A 24,082-nucleotide genomic window follows, 5' to 3' on the forward strand; every position below is an offset into this window, starting at 1 on the left:
TGCATGGCCATCTCTGCCTACTCTGCCTACTCCCCCTCCTCCCCCAATGACACTACAAGTGGCTTGATGGGAGCTTCAATAGAAGCAAGTCCCACATAAAGTGAGCAACTAAAGGCTAAATAAAGATGGATTTATCTTCTTCCTGATAATAAGCACCAATCGCACTAAAGTGAACCCTAATACCATTGATCTTGAGACCTGACTTAGAAAGATTCCGCAGGTATTCAAACAATTGAGGACTACCATCACACCAGTAAGCAAAACTTCTATTTAAAACCATATGCCCTTCTAGTCAAATCTCTTCTGGCAGCCAGCAAGACCTGACAGGTGCCGTCATGCAAGTTCAGAGAAGCCAATGTTAACCCTTCAACGGTCAAGCTGCAAGAGATAGGGACTCAAAACTTGGGATGCAACAACATTCTCTGCTCTTGCATGATCAATTTTGGAAACATTTCAGTCTCATTAGACTTCTAATGAAGAAAACCAGCAGAAATGGAAACCAAACCTGCTTCAGCCAATAAGGAGCTATGGGAATCATGGTTCTATGAGAATCATGGTTCTTCAGTCTTGCCCGAGCTTCAAAAGAGTCCTCACTGTGAGGTGAATTAGAAGATAGAAGCATATGCATACAGAAGACCTTTTCCTCCAATACAAGAGAAAGGCATTCAAGGCCACTTTACTATGCATCCCTATCCTAGAGCACAACTGATGCATTCTCTTCTTGAGCCAAGGGGGAAAAAAGATTGATCAAAGGGGGGCCTACTCTCGGAAGATCTTGTGGGGACTTCATCATCCACAGACCACTCATAAGGGAGAAGTACTCAGTTTCTCTGCCATGTTGTCCTTTCCTGCTAGGCATGTGGCTCGGAAAAACGTTCCTTGTGAAAAGGCCCATTTCCACATTCTTAGAGTTTCCCCAACACAAGGGGAATGAAACTGTCCCTTTCTGCTTGTTCACAGCTAATTGTCAGAACCAGAATAACCTTGTTGGACAACCCAGTTTCTGAAAGCACTTAGAGCTTTCCTTATTGCCCTTAGATAAAGTTTAATCTGAGGAAGTTGTTCCTGAGTAGATCGCACTCCCTGAGTGTGAAACCCATCTACCTGAGTTCCCCAGCCCAGTTTGAATGTGTCTATCATTACATTTGTTGAATTTGGGGGATTTAGAAGGATACTTCTTTTGCCAGATTGGATTGATTTGTCCATCAGGACAGTGTAAACCATAGAGGAGTTTGCTGGCACTGTCCCTAGAGAGAAGGCAACTAACCAAAGGGAAGGAGGTCAGTGGTGTGCATAGGTCTCCCTTCCCTCCTGACCCCCTCCAATGTGACCAGACCCCCATCCCAGTCCCTCCCCACCCCAGCAACATAATTCTCTCCTACATGATGTGACCCCCCCCCCCTCCTCCCTTCCCAAGTCAAATGCTAATTCCTATATCTTGCCAGGAGATGTCACTGTTGCACACCAATGACAATGCCCTAACTTCATGAGCTGTGAAGGCTGCCACCTCAGTATTTCCAGCCCCCATCGATCCAGGAAGCAGAACACCTGAGCTGGGAACTGAACCCAAGTTACTTCTCCCTGGCAATATACAGCACAAGCATTGAAGCACCAAGGATGGCCCTGTAGTAACGTATGGTTTTATTCACTACTAAGTTAGATCACAGGGAATATACAGACTCTGGGAAGCTTGAGAAGAGTGTGAGTGAAGCCTCCGTGAAGGACATAAGTCACCTGTTCTCCTCTGTACCTTTTTGGGAAATAAAGGGCAATCTCTTCAGAATTTAATTTTATGATGTCATCAAGGTAGATATCAGAAGGACCCTGGTGCTGACTTCTCTTCAAGGAACCTTTACATAACACAAAAAACAAACAAACGTAAGTATTTCTAGTTCAGTGCAGTCAGGTGGGGAGACAGATATACAGTAGGGAACTGTGCCTGCTTTCGTGTCAAAAGCACAGAGAACCTAAAATTACAAAACCATTTTACCTAAAAACATTTGCCCCTTTATTCTAGAACCTGAAGCTTAAAGGTAGATACCAATTACACACACAAGTTTATAGACTACTCGCGCTTAAGCACCTAACAGCTAGGCGCTATTCCATTTTTCTTCAGTGCAAGACCCGGGGGCCCAATGGCGGCCCCTGGAGCAGCCCTCATCATCACTCTGGCTTTTTGTTTTCCTGCTATTCTGCCCTTCTACCAAGTTCTTGACTGAAAACGGGAAGTGGATGAGGGGAATTGCCACATGCTTGAAGGACAAGGCATCTATATATATAAAAGGCAACCCCAACATTCTGAAGCCTCCACGGAAGTTGAGGCGCCCGAGATATCCGGTGTGCCCTGGAGTGTCTGCACCGCCCTCGCGTCAAAACGTCATGACGCGTCAAAACGTCATGACGTCGAGGGCCGAAACGGCCCACAGCGAACAAGGCAAGTAGCTTCGAGGGACGGAGGGAGGGGGCCCCTTGCTAGCGCCCGTTTCATTCCGCTCAGAAACGGGCATTTTTTCCTAGTCTCTCAATAAACACCCATCTCCTTGAGGATATACCCAATAAAGAGTTTGAAGGCGAGCTGGCAGGGTGGATGTCATTGATACACACTGGTCAGGAGTGTCGTGGCCTCACATGGGAAGATATCTAGTGGCTCTCCTTCAGCTCATTTAGATACAAAAGTGACCCCCAACTCAAGTGGAGACCACTATGTTTTTTGCAGCATTCTCTGCCTCTCTTGTCAATCACTTGATAGTACAAAAGTGACCACCCTTAGCTTAAGCTCTAGGGATTATGATGGTGGCAGGCACAGCTATAATCTATTAGTAAACTCTTCTCACCTTTTCTGGTTTGATTACAAGGCTTCAGTTCTGCGCTGGCTTCACGCTCTGCTGGTTTAATGCACTCCGATCCAGTCTGACTTGTGCCAGGCATCTCCTCTATGTGCAAAACCAGTTTAAACTCTTCCACTTTTGCCTTACTGCTTTGCTCTCCTCCCGTTGCTCCCAGTGGCTTTCGTACTTCCAGTGTCTGCACCTCTACCGTGGTTTGCCCTGCCTCTGAGCCACCTGCTCTCTCGCCAGCTTTTGATGGTTGTCCTGACATGGAAGGCCCGTTCCTACACTGGAAGATGGGTTCAGGTCGGAGTAGAGAAGTAAGATGCGAGGAATCCTCCGAGTACACATTCTTGAGGTCATCCAGTGAGTCCTCGGTGATAGCTAGAAAATGGGTGGATTCGGAGGGCCAGATGGTCATAATGGAGTCATGCCTTGAAACCGCCATAGGACGATGTGTGGTTGAAGGGCTGCATTGGGCCAATTTGGGAGGTTCTGTTCTTTCCAATTTTGAAACCTACAACAATAGCAGTAAAATAAGAAATTGGGAGATTAAGCCAATAATGGGAAGCTACAACAAATGGAGGAAAGGTTTGGGGTTACAGCGGTGAGCTCTCAAGGCTTCTAAGTTCACATCTTTCTCTCCCAGAGATCCAGTGAAACCATAGAAAAGACAACTTTACCTTCATATGGCCAGGCTTACACAGCTATAGGAAGGCATGGTCACACTGCCTTTATCACTTTACCCTTTAATGACCATCAAACCAGAAAGTGGCAGCCAGTCTTTTCTACTACTACTACAAATCATTTCTATAGCGCTACCAGTCGTACGCAGCGCTTCACAATTGAACATGAAGAAAAGACAGTCCCTGCTCAAAAGAGCTTACAATCTAAATCAGGACAGAAAGACAGGACCAATAAGGATAAGGGTAGAAGGACACATAGGAATGATTCTAAATGGAATGTTGCTACTATTGGAGATTCTATATGGAATGTTAATGTTGCTATTCCGCTAGCAACATTCCATGTACAAGCCTGCCCTTGCAGATCAGCAACAAGGCTGCACAGGCTTCTGTTTCTGTGAGCCCGGATTTGAAGGCGGCCAGGGATGGAGCTTGACGTAATGGCTTAGGAAGTTTATTCCAGGCATAAGGTGCGGCGAGATAAAAGGAACGGAGTCTGGAGTTAGCGATGGAGGAGAAGGGTGCAATTAGGAGAGATTTGCCTAGTGAACAGAGTTCCTGGGAAGGAGTGTAGGGAGAGATGAGGGTGGAGATGTAGTGAGGGGCAGCAGAGTGAATGCACTTATAGGTTAATAAGAGGAGCTTGAACTGTATACGGAAACGGATAGGGAGCCAGTGAAGAGACTTCAGGAGAGGGCTGATATGGGCTTAGCGAATTTGGCGACTTTTCACCCTATACAGGGCTCTAAACATGCTTCTGATGCATTAAACTGTAAGAAGCATTAGGATCCTGTTTCAATAAAAGGTGTTCTAGAACACCAAACTAGAATTACCTGTAATTTATGCCAAATTATTATTTCATTGCATGTTCTGAGCAATTTCCCATCTAATTTTCTCCTCCCTTGTGTGTAGAGGCAGATGCACAGTCAAGTGTTTCGATGATGGACTGAAGAAATAAACTAGTGATTAGGCCGGCCATCTGGGTTTGAAATCCCACTGGCGTCCCCTGTGACCTTGAGCAGGCCACTGAACGCTCCATTCCCTCAAGTACAAAACTTAGAGGCTCTTTTACTAAGGAGTGTTAAAAAAAAAGTGGCCTGTGTTAGCCCCAGCGCTGGTCTTTCCCGCACGCTAAGGCCATTTTTAGTGCTGCCAGGAAATGGTCGATTTTTTAAATTTTGGCAATAATGGCCATGCGCTAATTCTCCTTGTCCTGCCCTAACACAGTGATATTTAAGTCAAAGCTGGCTGCATAGTAATGAGATGCAAAACATGCAAATGTATCTAAAGCAGCTCATTACTATGTAAAGTTCATCATGTGACTACTGCTAGGGGTCACCGGTGCCATTTTGGATCCTGGTGCCAGCAGGGCAGGAGCAACTGGGAATCCCTCCTACCCGCCCCCTAGATTACCATGAATATTTTAAGGTATGGGTGAGGGCGGGTTAGGGGGGGGGATGCAGGGGTCTTTCTGAGCTTGGAAGGGCACCCTTTGGATTACAGAGGGCACACCCAGGGGAGGGGGCATATTGTTGGCACTCATGATGGGGGGGGTCCTTGAGGGGAGTCCTTGATGGGAAGGGGGGGAAGCCCATGCAGAGGACTATCACTACAGGTGCTGACCAATGCTCCTGCAATCAGCGTTAGTCCATTACCCCGGGAGTCAGGCTGCTGACAGGTGAGGTAAAAGCTTGCCTTGATAACTTCCTTCCTTATTGTATTTCCATTTTCCTATTATGTTTTCTTGCGAATTTGTAAACCACTGTGACCTGTTTGGATATCAAATGCTAATACAAACAATAAACAATCCCCAGCCTCCACCAGCCCAGGAAGTAGAAGATCTGAGCCTCAAATCACACTGAGGTTCAGCCACATGGCAGCAAGCAACACTGTCATTAAGGCACCAGGGCTCACTCGAGTTGCCTCTATTATGTGAAAAAAGCAATTACCTATGGTTCAGAAAACATTTAATTTTATTCTGATTTCATACTGTATTGTATGTTCTAATATATTTTATGCGAAAACTGCAATGATGCAATATAAAGGCAACATATAAAATGAGAGTGGAGGAGTGGCCTAGTGGTTAGGGTGGTGGACTTTGGTCCTGGGGAACTGAGTTCGATTCCCACTTCAAGCACAGGCAGTTCCTTGTGACTCTGGGCAAGTCACTTAACCCTCCATTGCCCCATGTAAGCCGCATTGAGCCTGCCATGAGTGGGAAAGCGCAGGGTACAAATGTAACAAAAATAAAATAGATACTATTGGAGATTCTACATGGAATGTTGCTACTATTGGAGATTCTACATGGAATGTTGCTATTCCACTAGCAACATTCCATGTAGAAGCCTGCGCGGCCACATTGGTGATCTGCAAGGGCTGACTTCTACATGGAATGTTGCTAGTGGAATAGCAACATTCCATGTAGAATTTCAACTAGTAGCAACAGTGGAGGAGTGGCCTAGTGGTTAGGGTGGTGGACTTTGATCCTGAGGAACTGAGTTTGATTCCCACTTCAGGCAAGGCAGCTCCTTGTGACTCTGGGCAAGTCACTTAACCCTCCATTGCCCCATGTAAGCCGCATTGAGCCTGCCATGAGTGGGAAAGCGCGGGGTACAAATGTAACAAAAATAAAATAGATACTATTGGAGATTCTAAATGGAATGTTGCTATTCCACTAGCGCAACATTCCATGTAGAAGGTTGCGCAGGCTTCTGTTTCTGTGAGTCTGACGTCAGACTCACAGAAGCAGAAGCCTGTGCGGCCACATTGGTGATCTGCAAGGGCCGACTTCTACATGGAATGTTGGAATAGCAACATTCCATGTAGAATCTCAAATAGCAGCAACAGTGGAGGAGTGGCCTAGTGGTTATGGTGGTGGACTTTGGACTGAGGAACTGAGTTCGATTCCCACTTCAGGCACAGGCAGCTCCTTGTGACTCTGGGCAAGTCACTTAACCCTCCATTGCCCCATGTAAGCCGCATTGAGCCTGCCATGAGTGGGAAAGCGCGGGGTACAAATGTAACAAAAATAAAATAGATACTATTGGAGATTCTACATGGAATGTTGCTACTATTGGAGATTCTACATGGAATGTTGCTATTCCACTAGCAACATTCCATTTAGAAGGCTGCGCAGGCTTCTGTTTCTGTGAGTCTGACATCCTGCACGTACGTGCAGAACGTCAGACTCACAGAAGCAGAAGCCTGTGCGGCCACATTGGCAAGGGCCGACTTCTACATGGAATGTTGCTAGTGGAATAGCAACATTCCATGTAGAATCTCAAATAGTAGCAACAGTGGAGGAGTGGCCTTGTGGTGAGGGTGGTGGACTTTGGTCCTGAGGAACTGAGTTCGATTCCCACTTCAGGCACAGGCAGCTCCTTGTGACTCTGGGCAAGTCACTTAACCCTCCATTGCCCCATGTAAACTGTATTGAGCCTGCCATGAGTGGGAAAGCGCGGGGTACAAAAAAAAAAAGATAAGAAATGTGCTTAGTGGGATTTTCTTATTAAGGATTCTTCCAAGGAAGACATAGAATTGCACAGAAATGGATTTGAAATGTTTACAAAGATATTCAGCATGAGTTTACTGGGTAAGCATGAAGCTGATGGGGTCGGGGGGGGGAAATAGTCAGTGGCACTTAACCAGAAAGTGCTGCTGGATATCTGTACAAACCGCTGCGATACTTCTGCAGGTAGTGCCAGGGCAGTTGGGGGGAGAAGAGTGGGCAAAAGTTATTCAGGTATTGCTGATGTTTGGAACCAGTGCCCAGATGTATTGACACTGAATATTACAATACCAGGATAACTTTTAATGGCCGTTGAAAACTTAGATATTCAGCACCTGAATTCAGATCTAAATCAGCCCGTAGTGGCCAGTATTTTAAATAATCTGACTACTGCGGGCTGAATATTGACCAGAAATATATATATATATATATATATATATATATATATATATATATATATATATATATATATATATATAAAACATATAAATGGCGAGTGTCGTACTCACTCGCAAATGCGCAGTAGAGACCCTCTCTGCTCCGCCCCCGCGTCAATACATGATGAAAGGGTCTCTACTGCGCATTTGCGAGGGACGAAATCGCCGTCGCTAATGCTCCCCCCACCTGGAGTCGCTGCCGCCACCCACCCTCCACCCGGCCGGGCCCTCGCTCCGCTACTGAAACAGCGAGGGAATGCAGCACACAGCTCTGCTCTGCTGAGCTGCCTTCGGCCTTCCTTCTTCTTCTCTGCCTGTGTCCCGCCCTCGACGACGTTACATCACACGAGGGCGGGACACAGGCAGAGAAGAAGAAGGAAGGCCGACGGCAGCTCAGCAGAGCAGAGCTGTGTGCTGCATTCCCTCGCTGTTTCACTAGCGGAGCGAGGGCCCGGCCGGGTGGAGGGGTGGCGGCGACTCGGGGGGGGGGGCGAGCATGGCGGTGGGGGGGGGCCTTGCAGCGGCGACGGGAAGGGGCTTTCAACCCCCCCTTTCCTATACTAGCCCGTTTTTACGGGCTCAACGGCTAGTATATATATATATAACCTTTAAAAATGTCTTCTGTGCAAGGAGTTGATGCAGATCTTTGGGGAGGGAGGGAGGGAAGATGGTTAATGTTACTGTGGCGACACCTGCTGCCCACAGAGCAGCACTGCAATTCTGCTTTGGAGGAAACTCCCTTCAGTGCTTGGCTATCAAGGAGCTGTATTTTGCCCAAGTGCATCGCCCGTGGCTAAAAGAGGGAGGTAGATGAGAGAAAAAAGGAAACCACGAAAACTGAAGAAAATGAACATAGTAGAGATATGCAGCTCCAACTTTTTTGTGTTGTTTTGTTTTTTTTCTTTTTTTCTTTCATTATGTCGTCATGGGAGCAATGTCATTAAGAACATGCAGTCTTCATGTGATGTTCTTAAGGTGACCAAACAGGTAGAAAAGGTGACAGCGAACGCTAGAAGGGTGCTTGGGTACATAGGGATAACAATAGCTCAGTAGGAAAAAGGAGGTGATGATCCCCCTGTATAAGACTCTGGTGAAACCTCATCCTATAAAATAATTCTCACCTCCAACGTTCTAATCTTGCTGCCTGTGTCCGTGGCTCCTTTGGAGTTGCTGAGCTAGGCTCCGTAATCAGGCTGACGTCACCGTTGCAATTATGCTGTGAACTTCAGAACCCGCGAAAAAAGAAAAAAAAAACATTCCATGCCTCACAGCTGATCTATGTCCAGCGACCTTCCTCTCTCCCCTGCCCCCCCTGCAGCCACCTATGTCCAACGACCCTGCTCTCTCACCTGCCTCCCCTCCAACCACCCAGGTTGTGTAGTGAATTCTTCGGGGCAGGCAGGAAAGATCCCCGGTCCTGCCTGCACGCTGCTGGCGCTGACCCTCCCCCGCTGCCGGATCGCTGTTCAAAATGGCCGCTGACACTTACAAGGGCGGCCTCCAAAACTACAGCAGAAGTCTCGCGAGTCTGCCATTGGAAGTCTCGGTGGCCATTTTGAACAGCGATCCGGCAGCAGGGGAGGGTCAGCGCCAGCAGCGGGCAGGCAGGACCAGGGATCTTTCCTGCCTGCCCCAAAGAATTCACTACACAACCTGGGTGGTTGGAGAGGAGGCAGGTGAGAGAGCAGGGTCATTGGACATGGGTGGCTGCAGGGGGAGCAGGGGGAGAGGAGGGCCGCTGGACATTGGTGGCTGGAGGGGGGGCAGAGGGAGAGGAGGGTCGCTGGACATGGGTGGCTGCAGGGGGGCAGGGGAGAGGGATGGGTGAGGGGGTTCCTCAGACCATAAAGGGGGAGAGGGGGTCCTGAGAGAGGGGGGTGGGGGCACACACTCACTCTCTGTCTCACATACACTCTCTCCAGGGGTGTGCTGGTAAATTTTTAACAACAGGCTCTTTCTCCAGACCTAGCCAGCTCTGCAGTTGGAAGGGCCAGGGGTGGCCTGGGGGGGGGGGAGCAACACTTGCCTCTCTCTCCTCCCTCCTTTTGTGCTGGCAGCCAATAAATGGACTGCCACCACTCCCAACGTCTTGCTCTGAGCAGCATGCTGGAACTTCTCTCACATGCTCGAGAAGTCCCAGCCTGCTGCCCAGAGCTGGAAACAAGGAGCGGGGAGCAGCAGTAGTCTATTTACTTGGCTGGCAGGGCTCAGCATCCCCACCAGCAAAGTAAAAGATAATTCAGCAGGGGGCCCAAGCCCACATTTTGGGAGCCAGTTGTTAAAGTAGCCATGGAGGGCCCTACTTTAACAACCGGCTCCCAAAATTCTTAAAAACTTAACAACCGGCTCTTGCGAGCCTGTGAGAGCCTGCTCCAGCACACCACTGACTCTCTCTGACACACTCTTTGTCTATCACACTCTATCTCTCTGTCACACACACACAGACACTCTGTCTCTCACACTCTCTTTCTCACACAAACACACACACACTCTGTCTCTCTCTCTCTCTCTCTCTCTCTCATTCTCTCCATCTCTCACACACACTCTCTCTCAAACATACACTCCAAGGAAAACTTGCTAGCGCCCGTTTCATTTCTGACAGAAACGGGCCTTTTTATGTACTAGTTTAGAATATTGTGTACAATTATCGAGATGCACCTTCAAAAAGATATAAACAGGATGGTGTCAGTTCACTGGGTGGCTACTAAAATGGTCAGTGGTCTTTGTCGTAAAGCGTATGGGGACAGACTTAAATATCTCAATATGTATATTTTGGAAGAAAGGTGAGAAGGGAGACAGAGACATTTAAATACCTACATGGCGTTAATGCACAAGATTTCAACTATTTAATGCAAAAAAAATCGCTGCTGTTTAATGATCTAAGAACCATTAAATAGAATACTAGGAAAAGGATCTTCAGAGGTAAACTTCCACTAAAGCCTCGGGCTTTGAACAACTTGGAAGTAGGTGTATCACCTTAATTCTTCATCAATTCGAATTCTTTTTTACTCAGTTTTTACTCTTTTTGCTTTGTTATATTGTTATGAGTGAAAGGGAAGGTGGACCGGCTTTTCTGCACATTTTCAGTGGCTGCTTTAGATCTCCAATCCACGCAAACTGCGCTAAGCCCTTTACTCACCTGAGGAAGTCTCCCCCAGTTCCACTGCATATGAGATTCTGCTCCTCCATGTGATACATCCGGACTTTTGATCTCCAGCTCTGAGTCACTTTTAGGGCATGAGGGACGATTCTGTAAAAAGCTTCGGAGAAATAAATATTTGAAAAGATGTCAGTCATTCAGATGGGAAGCTCTTTGAGCCCTCTTAAAAAGTCATTTCTCCTCAGTCCCATCAAACCAACACCACCTACACATTGAACTCTGTTGGATCATAAACATACACCACACATAACGTGGGGCCACGGGGATTTGGCCCTGGACCCCCCTGCCGATGACCCTCTCAACCTCCCCTCCCGTCGCCAACCCGCCATCGCTGTCTGCTACCTTTGCTGATGGGGGACCCCAACCCCCGCCAGCCGAGGTCCTCTTCTTCCTTCGTTCTGTACAACGTGCAAGACGTTAGACTCAGAAAGAGAATGAAGGAAGAAGAGGACCTCGGCTGGCAGGGGTTGGGGTCCCCCGCCAGCAAAGGTAGGCGCAGCGAAGGAGGATTGGTGGCGGGAGGGGGGGTCGAGAGGGTCGTCGGCAGGGGGGGGTCAGTTGTTGTTGGTGGTGGTGGTGGCGGGGGGGGGGGGTCGGCTGTGCCGGGGGGGGGGGCTATAATGTACCCCCTCACCTCGGGCTCTGGACCCCCCTCCCGCCGGTCTGGCTACGCCCCTCCATAACACAACCCCTACTCCTCCTCCAGAAATCTACACACGACATGTCACACCATAAAGCCTCATATAAGCACTCATGCTCAGGAGAAGTTTCCATCACATACGGCAACCCCAGGACTTTTTTTGAGGGTGTACTTGGGGGTACTGAGTACCGGCATCTTTTCCATTGTCTGCTAAAATTGACCCATGGTCCCCAAGTTTTAATGAAAGAGCTCATGCTCTACACACCAATCCTGCCTTGTCATAGATTCTGTCACTGGTTGCAGGGGGCCTGGCTATTGTGAGGGTGGGTCCCTCGGTGATCACCCCAACCCTGAAGGGTAGCCTGGCATTTGAGTACCAGTACCTTTTTCGCTAGAAAAAACGCACTGGGCAACCCACAGATACAGCTTATACAAACCCAAACCCATACTAAACAAGCACAAGGATCGTGGAATTAGGCAATGATTTGATCAAACTCCCAAAACAAAAAAAATACTGCAATTTGTTTTGTCTAGTTTGGCCTATAGGTTTATTCATCTATCCTCAGATAAAAACAAAGGAGTCAATTCTATTTATTTATTTGTTACATTTGTATCCCACATTTTCCCACCTATTTGCAGGCTCAATGTGGCTTACATAGTACCGGAGAGGCGTTGGCCAAGTCCGATAGAGAAACAAATACATGGTGATGTTGTGGTCGATTAAGGTTCAGGCACAATGGGATCGAAGAGAGGAGAGGTTATATAGAGGGGCATAATTGAACGAAAACGTCTATCTCCATGGGCGTTTATCTCCGAGAACGGGTCCGTGAAGGGGCGGACCGAACCGTATTTTCAAAAAAAATAGACGTCCATGTTTTATTCGACAATTTGTGAGCTGGGCGTTTTTGTTTTTCAGTGATAATGGAAGATGAAAGCGCCCAGCTCAAAAACGAATAAATCCAAGGCATTTGTTCGTGGGAGGGGCCAAGATTCGTAGTGCACTGATCCCCCTCACATGCCAGGACACCAACCGGGCACCCTAGGGAGCACTTTTACAAAAACAAAAAAAAAGTAAAAGAGCTCCCAGGTGCATAGCACCCTTCCCTTGTGTGTTGAGCCCCCCAAATCCCCCTCAAAACCCACTGCCCACAAGTCTACACCATTACTATAGCCCTAAGGGGTGAAGGGGGGCACCTACATGTGGGTACAGTGGGTTTGGGGGGTTGGACGACTAATAAGCATTAAGCAGCACAATTGTAACAGGTAGGGGGGGATGGGCCTGGGTCCACCTGCCTGAAGTCCACTGCACCCCCTAATAACTGCTCCAGTGACCTGCATACTGCTGCCAGGGAGGTGGGTATGGCATTTGAGGGTGAAAATAAACAGTTGTGAAACGGCATATTTTGTGGTGGGAGGGGGTTTGTGACCACTGGGGGAGTCAGGGGAGGTCATCCCCCATTCCCTCCAGTGGTTATCTGGTCATTTAGGGCACTTTTTGGGGCCTTATTCGTGGAAAAACAGGGTCCAGGAAAAGTGCCCTAAATTCTAGCTACAAACGCATACTTTTTTTCCATTATCGGCGAAAGGCGCCCATCTCTCCTTGGCCAATAACCACGCCCCAGTTCCGCCTTTGCCACGCCTCCGACACGCCCTCGTCAACTTTGTACGCTTCCGCGATGGAGTGCAGTTGAAAACGTCCCAAGTTCGGCTTTCGATTATACCGCATTATTCGTTTTTGGGAGATAAACGCCTATCTCCCGATTTAGGTCGCAATATAGGCGTTTTTGTCTTTCAATTATAAGCTGGATAGTGTCCATTACGAGCTGTGGTTTTGCTGTGTTACTGAGTGTAGGCATTTATGTTAGGTCGGTAGGGTTTGCCTTTTTGAACAGGTTGGTTTTTAGTAATTTCCTGAAGTTTAGGTGGTCGTAGGTTGTTTTCACAGCTTTTGGCAGTGCGTTGCTTATGTAGGAGAAGCTGGATGCATAGGTTGCTTTGTATTTGAGTCCCTAGCAGTTTGGGTAGTGGAGGTTTAGGTATGTTCGAGATGATCTGGTTATGTTTCCGTGAGGTAGGTCTATGAGGTCTGTCATGTATCCCGGTACTTGGCCGTGGATAATTTTGTGGACTAGGGTGCAGATTTTGAAGGTAATACGTTCTTTGATTGGAAGCCAGTGCAGTTTTTCTCAAGAGGGGTTTGGCACTTTCGAATCGCGTTTTTCCAAATATCAGCCTGGCTGCTGTGTTTTGAGCGGTCTGGAGTTTCTTTGTGAGCTGTTCTTTACATCCCGCATAGATTCCATTGCAGTAGTCTGCATGGCTTAGTACCATTGATTGTATTAGGTTACGAAATATTTCCCTTGGGAAGAAAGGTTTTACTTGTTTAAGTTTCCACATTGAGTGGAACATTTTCTTTGTTGTGGAGTTCACTTGACTCTTGAGTGTGAGGTTGCAGTCGATTGCAACGCCGAGTATTTTCAGACTATCTGAGGTAGGGAGGATGTGGTCTGGGGTGATTATGGTTCTGGGTTTGTACGTGTTGTGTTGAGATGATAGGATGAGGCAATGTGTTTTTTCAGTGTTCAGTTTCAGTTGAGAAGAATTTGCCCATGAGTTCATGAGATGCTGCCCCCCCAACCCCCACCCCGGGCCAAGTTCTGGCATCTCTCCCCTTCCTTCCTCCACCCCAATTTTACTTTTTTTAAACATTTTTTTTTTTAAGCCAGCGTTGGCAGCGATTCCCATACGCTGCCCTGCCACTGGCACTAGCCTCTTCTGTGGCTGCTTCTGAGGAAACAGGAAGTTACATCAGAGAGGTGGCCACAGTAAAGGGAAGAGGCGGGTGCCAGCGGCAGAGCAGCGTATGGGAATCACTGCCGGCTTTTACAAAAAACATAAAAAGAAGGTAAAATCGGGGAACAGGGTGGAGGAAGGAACGGGGAGATTCCACTCTCAAAAGAGTGCCACCTGGGGCCCCTGCCTCAGGTGGTCTAATGGTCAGGCCGCTTCCCCCCCCCCCCCCCCCACACCAATACCAAGATACATGAGTCTTCTACAGCTCTTGGAGGTAGGAACTCGTACCTTTGTGGAGTAGAAGAGTTCTATAGAAATGCTGAAATGAAATATAATGAAATTGGGCACCTGGTGCTGTTATACGATACGATCCTACATGTCCTCGGGGTATCTAACTAGAGAACACCAGTTGTAGAATTCCCCGGAGGTGCCAGCCTCTGTGCGTGAAAACTTCAAAATCGCCATTTCAACTTATAAGTTCCAGCTTTTTTTAAACACAAGTAGCTTTATAAAATCATTGCTCCCACTGTAAATGCCAGCAAATACATGTGCATTTGTCGCATTTTTTCTACACATTTTACCTAAAGACTCCATGTTCGATAGAGCCTTTCGTAAAATACCTGTCAGACTTGTGAGTTCTTGTGCCAAGTGGAGCACTGCTGAGCGCGATGACACGCCCCCGTACTTTGCTTGGCGGCCGAGCAACCCCGAGGTTCACCTGCGGTGACCGCCGTTCCCCGGAGGTTGAACCCCCAGGTGCGGGTGGCCGGCAGGACTTGTGTGGGAAGCTGAGGAGAGGGGCGCTGAGGAACCAGCCGGAGGGGAACAGAAGGGAATGGTCCTGGTACAAGCAGTGTCCAACCAGTAGGCAGCAGGCAAGAGAGTAATCCAGGTACAAGCAATGTTCATAGGCAGGCAGCAGGCGAGAGAGTAATCCAGGTACAAGCAATGTTTCAACAGGCAGGCAGGAGGCAAGAGAGTAATCCAGGTACAGCAATGTTCAGGCAGCAGGTGAGAGAGTAATCCAGATACAGCAATGTTCAACAGGCAGGCAGCAGGCGAAAGAGTAATCCAGGCACAAGCAGAGTCAGCAAGAGGGACCAGCAGAAGAAGCAGACTACAGAGTAATAACACCTACCAAAGTAGAAGCCGAAGCATGGAACCCAAGAAGGGATCAGCAGATAAAGCGCCAGCGTCCGACATCAGCAGGAACCACGCAGGGGAAGGGAGAGCAGCCATAGGGAGAAAACAGGAGGCGGGAACAAACAGGAGCCAATGGGAACAGCCACGTGGGTGACAGGGGGCGGAGCCAGGCAGACGCACAGCAAATTGTGGTGCGGAGGCTCCCAGTGGGCAGAGACAGCAGCCCGAGGAGACAGACAGTGCACCACGCTGATCAAGGCAGCACTGCAACGGAGCCCTGCACCACTTGAGGACGCTGCTGAGGTAGGGGACGTGACAATACCAGTGAAATCTAGATGTCTCAATTCCTAACTTAACGACCTATGCAAATCTGGGCTTCGTGCTAACAGATAAAAAATAAGTATGTTTGTCTCAACCTACAATGAACAGAATACCATACTACACTCCCTATCTGTGTGTACAAATACAAGCAGACTTAGTTAAACTGCAGACGAGACCTTTGTTATTGGACTAACTCAAATACATCTTTGATTTGTTTTTGAGAAATTAACAGATGAAGGGAGCAAAGCTTTTCAAAGGATGTACTGAGTTAATCTACCACAAATGTGTTGCTTACGAATGTGCGTGTTGACCCTTCTTTTTTGCGTATCATGTGGTCCAACACGACCATCAGGGAAACAGAATCTGCAGTAACCGCAAGTGCCCAACCTTCTCACCCTAGTCAATAAACTTTTCATTTTACCTTTGCACAGGTGAAGTATATTCTCCATCAGAGGAAGGGTAGCGTGCCTTGGACTGCGAGGCGGGGACCTCCACATTTGAAATATCAGTGAATGAGAAATACATTGAATTGCTGGGGGAAACAAGAAAATGAGAGAGATGAGAACATGATGGCTATAGCTTCTCTTGACCTGACCATATCAAGCAGGGCCGGTCTTAGGCATGGGCGACAGGGACCGTCGCACAGGGCCCCGCATCTCTGGCACTTCTGACCTTCTGTCTCAGAACGCCTTCCTGCTCCTTACCGTAATGTCCATCCACATTTCAGTAGAGAGAGTCAGGCAGCAGCAGTGATTGTCATATCCCATCAGCTTCCGAGCCCAGAGCTTCTTCGCTGCTGCATCCTGTTCCCTTTTGAAGTCAGTTCCCTTCCGCAGTGAGGAGGATCTGGGCTCGGCAGCTGACGGGATATGAAAATCGCTGCCGCTGTCTGTCACTCTCTACTGAAACGTGGTGGATGGAAATCACATTACAAAATAAGAATCCAGAACCAGTCCCTGCCTTCACTTAATTTATAAAAGCAGATTGTGACAATTCCTTCTGAAATAAATATGCTTTAAGCTGCTTTCTAAAAGCGAGAGGTGAATCAATTTTCCAAAGATCAACTGGTAACAAATTCCATAGAGTGGGACCCAAACTTGAAATGTAGAGGATCTCAGACCAAGTAGGCTAACCACATGAAGACTAGGTATTTTTAGTGCTCCTTCGAACATCCCAAATCTGGTCATTGCAGTGACCTCCCTCAGCCAGATGCTTTCTGGAAATCTTCAATCCTGGGCCCTGAATACACCCACTAGTGGGTAATTCTATACACTAGATGCTAACGTTTATGTACTCATTACATGCATAAATGTTGAGAATACTAGCGCATATATGCATATGTGCACACATACATGCGTGCATGCCAATAATCCATCTTAATCGCTATTCTGTAAACATGCACCTATCTGACATTGAGCATGTTTGCAAAGGGGTGTGCACATGGGGGGGAGCATGGGCGGGAGGATATAGACAAGGCTCTCATTTACATGTGTCACTGCTGCATTTAGGGGGTTGCACCACAGCTGGAGCATGTGCACCTAAATGTCAGTGGCGTAGCCAAGGTTGGGCCTAGGTGGGCCCAGGCCCACCCACTGTGAGCTCAGGCCCACTCAGTAGCAGCACACCTATGATGTGGCTGGCAGGGATCCCAAGCCCCACCAGCTGAAAACTCTCAACAACTGCATACCTTGTAAATAGCAGATCTTCACCTGCAGCGATGAGCAACTGATACATGTGGTGGGGCCAACATGAGCAGTGTGTACTAGTTGCTGCTCACTGCCAATGAAAATCTACTATTTAAAAGGTATGCGGGGGGGGGGGGATGTTTGAGAAACCATATGGCATGCAGGAGAGAGAGGACGAGACCATATCACTTGTGGGACAAGGTGGAGTTCTGCCCACCCATCTTGGGCCCAGGCCCACCCAAAATTGGGTGTCTGGCTACGCCTCTGCTAAATGTTAGGCAGATCAATACCGAGTTACGTTAGTGTTCTATAGGCGCCAAGGTTCTGGTATAGAAAAAAAGACTCCCACACAGTGGTGCCCAGTGATAAAATTGCTCTCTGTGTGTCATTCTTGACTCAGGGCTGTGGATGGAGAAGGCCTGATGTGAAGATCAAACTGGGGACCTTGCACAACATTTTGCTAACCAAGTCACCAGGTTGACCTTCTACTAGGACTTGTAGTTAATTAGAAAACTTGCAGTGAGTTTGAGTCCGTTATCACAACATGATCTGATTACTAGCAGTTCTCAACCCAGTCCTTGCGATACACCCAACCAATCAGGTTTTCAAGATATCCACAGTAAATATGCATGCACTCTCTCTTTGTTATACAAATCTATCTCATGCATATTCATTGTGGGTATCCTGAAAACCTGACTGGCCAGATGTGGTGTCCCGAGGACTGGGTTGAGAATCCCTCATTATTAGCGGTTCTCCCAAGTCCCTTAGCTAAACAACCAGACAGATCCAGATTTTCACTAGGACGTCTAGCTATTGCAGAACGTGCAACCTGCCAGATAAAGCTCACAGCCGGACCCAACATATTTCGGTCTACAATTTTCCTTGTCTGGAAATCAGCAGAGCAGGGATGCAACACACTGAAACTAAAGACAGGAATCTCACCTGGCGGACACGAGTTTGTTCTTATCTTCCAGACTGATCTCACTCTCTGTCTCCTCGTCCGAAGATCTCTTCTCTACGTGTTCTCTCTTAGGGCTTTCCTTCGCTTTTGACTTCTTTCTACGCCTCTTCTTCTTCCGTACAGAAGCGTCAGAGCCTGTTGCTTCTGGATCTTTGATCGGGCTGAACTGGGAGGTGGAGAGATCCTGAGAGATTCTGGCTGACAGATAATGTACATAATCTGAGTCTTCAAGTGGAATGGGGGATGTACACAGATGAGCAGGCACTTTCTCCTGTTGTACAGACAAGTACAAAAAACAAGGTCAGGGTTTTACGTACTTGGTATCAAGCTGTCTGAAATGGTACTGAAAAAGCAAGGGTTCTTTTTACTAAGGTGCGCTGAAAAATGGCTTGTGGTCAGGGCTGTGCCAACACGGTAAGCGGGGTAAGCGCCGCAGGGGGGCGCCTGCCTTCAAGGGCACCGTCGAGTTGTATTAAAAAAAAACAAAAAACCTTACCGCGTTGGCGAACTGGCCTGAGTCAGGCAGCTGTCAACGGACCTCAGGACCTGTGTCACAACTAATCCCTCACTAAGTTTGTGGTGTTTTCTTTTAAAGTGTTCTACTCAAATTCCCTTGAAAAAGAGCAAAAGTCCCTTGGGACCGACTCCTATGGGTGCGTTCTACTTCGGTCCTCCGAAATCCTCTGTCACCAGAGCTCACCTCCGCTGGACCGGCAGACACCTTCCTCCACCTCGGCTGCCATTGGCTCAGCTGCCTCATCCGGGTACTTGGCGCAATAGCTGCTCGTTTGCCTAAAGGTACCAATATGGCGGAGGTAAGGTAAGGAGGAAAACTGGGTAGAAGCGGTGGAACTAAGACGGAAATTTCCTTCTCCCCGGGTTACCGTGGGTGCACGAGTAGTCTCTTGTAGCTCAGAGGATAGTACTCTGTAGTAGCGGGGCCGGGCTCGGGAGTAGTAGGGGGACTGTGGCGGTCGGGAACAGTATTGAAGTGGGGGGCGGTATCCTGCAGGAGTAGGCCGCGGCTCGCCTATCTGCCCACAGTGACCGCAGGACTCGAGCGGAGCAGAGCTGCCCTGGCTGGGAATGGAGGAGGGGTATGCACTAGGGAAGGTAATGGAATGTGGGGCCGGGCGGGCTGCTCTGGCTGGGGGTCTTGGGAGGTTGTGAGAGGGCTTAGGGCGCAAGATCATCCCTATTACAAACATTAAAAAAAAATTCTAGCTCTGTTCCCCGTTGGTGGCGCTTTATGCCACCTCCTCCTACATACATTCGCAACACAACACTTTGTTAGCTGACTATTTTTATTGGAGTGTATTTTTGTTGTTGGTGGTGCTAGAAAAAGAAAGGCAGTGTTAGCAGGAAGACAAGACTTGCTGTTAGCAGTGAATATTTCAGGATACCAGAAAATAAATGAGGGATTTCAGAACCTATTTTCTGCTAATTGTGACATCATTCTTTGCAGGATGGAGTTGTCCATAAAGACTCTTTGTATCAACGCTGCCAGAACTAAACACCAGAAAATGAGGGGAAAATAGGTCCCAAAATAACACTACAAAAATAAACCCGAGGTTACTTCAAAATATTGCTTATCAATTTTATATAAAAAAAAAGAGGACCAAGAAGTGCTCATTCCAGATTAAACAAAATAGTTAGAAATAAAACAAAAAAAGAAAATACAATAATACCTTTTTTTTTTTACTGGACTAAAAACATTTTTGACAAGCTTTTGAAGGCAGACTTTCTTCAGCTTAGTCCAATCAAAAAGGATTATCATACTTTTTAAATTTAGTTTTATTCACAGTATTCCATACTCAAAATGGCTGACATACAAAAAATAACACTTGATTCTAAAGATGGCCACAGTTGTGATCATTGTATTTCAAAATAACTTCTTAAATCCAATATATATAGGGATTGATATAAAAACATAAATGCATTCAAACAATTAAAAAAAAAAATCTTTTTTAGGGGGGGGGGGGGGAGAGAACATAAGAGTATTTAAACAGTGGTAATAAAGAATACGTCCACTGTGGAAGCTCATTTTCAAAGTACAGACAGGCATTTTTGATATGACGTCCAAGTCCAATTTTGGATGTTTTAGGAAAAACATCCCAAAATCCAGTAAGCGAACATATGAGGGAACTCAGAGAATCAGGTTGTTCTAAATGTGGTCATACCCCTTATACCTTTTTCCATGCTTTCTGCTCATGTTCAAAAGTTCAGAAGTTTTGGAGGCACCTATCCACACCCATCCCCATGCACACCTCCGACCCACCCCCATCCTCCCACCCTGTCAGACTGTCATAGTAATGCTTGAATGTTTTCACTTATATACACTGTCAGCTAACACATTTGCTTATTTCCGATCTGAGGAAGAAGGGCAACCTTTGAAAGCTAATCAAGAAATGTATTAAGTTATGTCCAATAAAAAAGGTATCATCTTATTTTCTTTTCCATGTTTTATTTTGTTTGATTTCTATTGATAACCTTAAGAGTGGACTAACACGGCTACCACACTCCTCTACTGTCTATGTTGTTGAAACATAATATACAGAGGACGGTACAACAATTTTTACTTGATAAGCCTGGGGCCTATTGACCACGCGCCTTGGAGCCAGGCAGGTCTGGGGGGTGCCAGAGACCCTAGGCACAGCCCTGCTTGTGGTAGTGTAGGCACGGGTCTTGGGCATGCCCCGATCCATTTTTCAGCGCTCCTGTACAAAAGACCTTGTTAAAATTTTTGCTGAAAACGGACGCGTGACAAAATCAAAATTGCCGCGGTCCATTTTGGGTCAGCGACCTATTGACCTAGCGGTAAAGACTCACACGGTAACCAGGCAGTAATGACCTGCGCGTGCCAAATACCACTTGGCGTGCGTCCGATACGCGCGTCTGAAAATAAAAATTATTTTTTCAGACACGCGTATCGTACGTGCACCAAAAAACAAAATTATTGCAAGAGTCACGCAGTAGCCGGGCAGTAACTCCATTTTGGCGTGCGTTGCGTGCACGTAGATGCTTACATGGCTTAGTGAAAGGGCCCCCAAGTGATCTGATTGGTCAGCCACTATGGGGTTGTAGGCCCTCACTATATGGTACAGTACAGTCTCAATTATTTGACCTTCGCTAATCCGACCATCTGACATATCCAACAGAACCCCCCCACGATGTCATCACATTTATTTCTAATAAAAATCTTTGTTTTAGAATGATTTTTGGAAAAAATCGGGAACTCTATACCTTTCTTTATGCACTGAGAGGTTTATGCAGTGTTTTCCATATTATCCAACTTTTCACTTATTCGACAATGGGTTGATCCTGTTGAATTGACTTTCCTGAGGTGCTGCTACTACAGGGTAGACACTGTAGCACAACAACTCAGATGTGATGCCCAGAGAGGGAGGATTTGGGCAGGGGAACAATCAGGAGAATCCTTCACACCTCAACTGACTTTTGGGGGATCCTCCCCATTGCCTTTATGCACCCACAGTTTATATTTGGCCCTGGTTCCAAGACTTCTGCATTTAGAATTTAGGCTCAGACCTGTCCCTTCATAAATTAGCCCCTTGGTGTGTTTTTTAAAAAAATACAGTCCTATTTGAGTGCTCCTGAATGTGATACAGTAGAAAGAGAAAAATCCAGGCAACGCTAGTTTGCGATATTCTTTCCTTATGGAAAAGGGTTTTTGGAATGCCAGAAATGGACTTCTGCAGGACTAGATTTACTGCTCTCATGCCTCAAGGTTCCCTCCAAAAATTCAAAGGCGGGGGAAGGCCCATGTCAAAAATGCAGCTCCTCCTAGTTCTGTCTGCAAAGCACACTACCTTCTATGGCATTACTTGCAGTTGGTGGATTTTGATGCCCTCCGTAGACCCAGATGCCCCTAGTCACTGTGCTCAGGGAAACATGCAGCCCTGGCTTTCTATCTGATAATCACGCTATCCAGAGTTGAACCCATCTGCTTAGCTTACCTCGTGGGTTTCCGTTTCTTGGACAAAGAAAGCCTCTCCGTTGTCCCCTAGCTTCATACGCAGATCTACCGGCTCACCGTTGATCTCAATATCAACCTGAAAACAGACAATACAACAGAGCGAGAAGAGAGTCTATGTAAATCAATCGAAGGGCACAACACTGAAAGAATCCGCTGAAAAACTACTTAACTATTTAAATCCCAGAGACAGTCTTGTCGTCAGTGACTACCAGGCTTCAAAATCAAAGTTGAATTGAAGCTTTCATCGTAGAACAAAAACATTCTTAAAACCCATCAACACTGCTTACAAACGCCAGTGTTTCTGAGGAAGAGAAAATGGACTTTGAATTATATTAAGCAGGAAGAACTCGGGTAGGAGCAATCAAATATTGAAACCTTGTAGTGGCCAGGTACAAAATTGCCCATAGAGGCCCAATTGCAAAACCCATTTAAGAGGAGGTTTTTTTCTTTTAATTGAAGACAAAAAATTCAAAATGGGGGCTTTGGGTAAATTACACTCTTAATCCCTCGTTTAAAACCCTGGCTGAAAAGAGCATGCTTATTAAACTTATACATACCCTGGAGCTGGTGCAAAAGCAAACTGGGATTTTTTTTAATATGCATGTATTCCCCTTGTGGAAACGGGAAATTCATGTATAAAGTTTTGGTCTGTCCAAACCATGCCCCCTGGAAATGTCTGTGTTTCAAGCATCGCAATAACAAAGGAGTGGGAAGTAGACCAGGCTAACCAGAGACAAACAAGGAGACTTCAGTCGATTGTAGATAGTTTATTGGTGAAGACTCGACACAGTGCAGTGTTTCGGCTGCTAGCCTGCATCAGGAGTCTTTAAATAAATTACGTAACAACATCAAATGGTCAATAAACGTAGACACAAGAGGATGGAACAATGTGGTCAGCTCATTTTAGAGCCCGTGTATTTTCTACTCAAAGGTCTTTTTAAAGACCACATTGTTCCATCCTACTTTGTCTACGTTTATTGGCCATTTGATGATGTTACATATTTTATTTAAAGACTCCTGATGCAGGCTACCAGCCGAAACATGGTCCTGTGTCGAGTGTTCACCAATAAACTATCTACAATCGACTGAAGTCTCCTCGTTTGTCTCTGGTTAGCCTGATCTATTTCCTACTCCTTTGTTATTGCTGTTGCTTTGTCGTGGGATCTCGGCATTCCTCCACCTCGGCGGACTCTCACTGTGTAAAGTAGCAACTTTCTGAAATAGCCATTTACACATGTAGCCAAGCTACATATATAAATGTTGCTATTTCCACCTGTACATGCTTATTTATTTATTTCTTCCAAGTAGTTGATAAACCGGCCTTACAGCCACAGCATAACTTCTAAAATGTCCTCCCATATTTCTTAATATTCCCAGCAACCTATATTAGTTGACCATACAAAGAACTCTCACTTGCCCCATAGCGTAGGACTGGTGCCTTCTAAGACGATCCCAGCATTTCCCTAGTCCGAACCTAACGAATGACCTCATTGCCTTGCAAGAGGATCTCTCCCGTGGTTCACTTACCACCTTCTCCTTGGAACGCAGCACTCCGAGCTTTCCAAAGCGCACGTGGAAAGGTGAACACTGGTAAGATCCATCCGGCTGCCTCACCACCAGCACGTCGATGCATCCAGTTAGGGTGGCAGGGTTCAGGCCCTTGTATAGCTCCTTCACCGTCACAAACACGCTCTCAGCAAGCTGGCCCACATAGTTCATGGTCTGAGACTAGTGGAAGGAGGAATAAATTTAGTTCAACCCTCCCCAGAGCTATGATGGCAGTGAACACGGTTCTTGCTGCTAGAAGTGGGGTGAGCAACTACAATCCGAGAGCCACAACCCAATCGGGTTTTCAAGATCTTCACAATGAGTATGCACGAGATTGTGCCTCCGTCATATGCAAATAGAACTCATGCATATTCATTGTGG

The 24,082-nt window shown here is 46.9% G+C and overlaps 1 protein-coding gene across 6 annotated transcripts in view; it reads right to left on the reverse strand.

Annotated features, from left to right (window-relative positions):
* Positions 1 to 24,082, reverse strand: part of LPIN3 (lipin 3) — a 97,702-nt gene that overhangs the window by 42,844 nt on the left and 30,776 nt on the right. For all 6 annotated transcript variants that reach the window (XM_030211173.1, XM_030211170.1, XM_030211171.1 and 3 more), the window contains exons 2-8: positions 23,681 to 23,881; positions 22,134 to 22,229; positions 18,141 to 18,430; positions 15,935 to 16,045; positions 10,596 to 10,716; positions 2,835 to 3,345; positions 1,751 to 1,850 (exon numbers count right to left, since the gene is read on the reverse strand). In XM_030211173.1, the coding sequence (XP_030067033.1) occupies positions 1,751 to 1,850; positions 2,835 to 3,345; positions 10,596 to 10,716; positions 15,935 to 16,045; positions 18,141 to 18,430; positions 22,134 to 22,229; positions 23,681 to 23,872 (1,421 nt within the window). In that variant the 5' untranslated portion in view covers positions 23,873 to 23,881. The remainder of the gene's footprint in view (positions 1 to 1,750; positions 1,851 to 2,834; positions 3,346 to 10,595; positions 10,717 to 15,934; positions 16,046 to 18,140; positions 18,431 to 22,133; positions 22,230 to 23,680; positions 23,882 to 24,082) is intronic.

The sequence above is a fragment of the Microcaecilia unicolor genome, chromosome 8 (genome assembly GCF_901765095.1).
Source record: "Microcaecilia unicolor chromosome 8, aMicUni1.1, whole genome shotgun sequence".
In the NCBI taxonomy this organism is placed as follows: domain Eukaryota; kingdom Metazoa; phylum Chordata; class Amphibia; order Gymnophiona; family Siphonopidae; genus Microcaecilia; species Microcaecilia unicolor.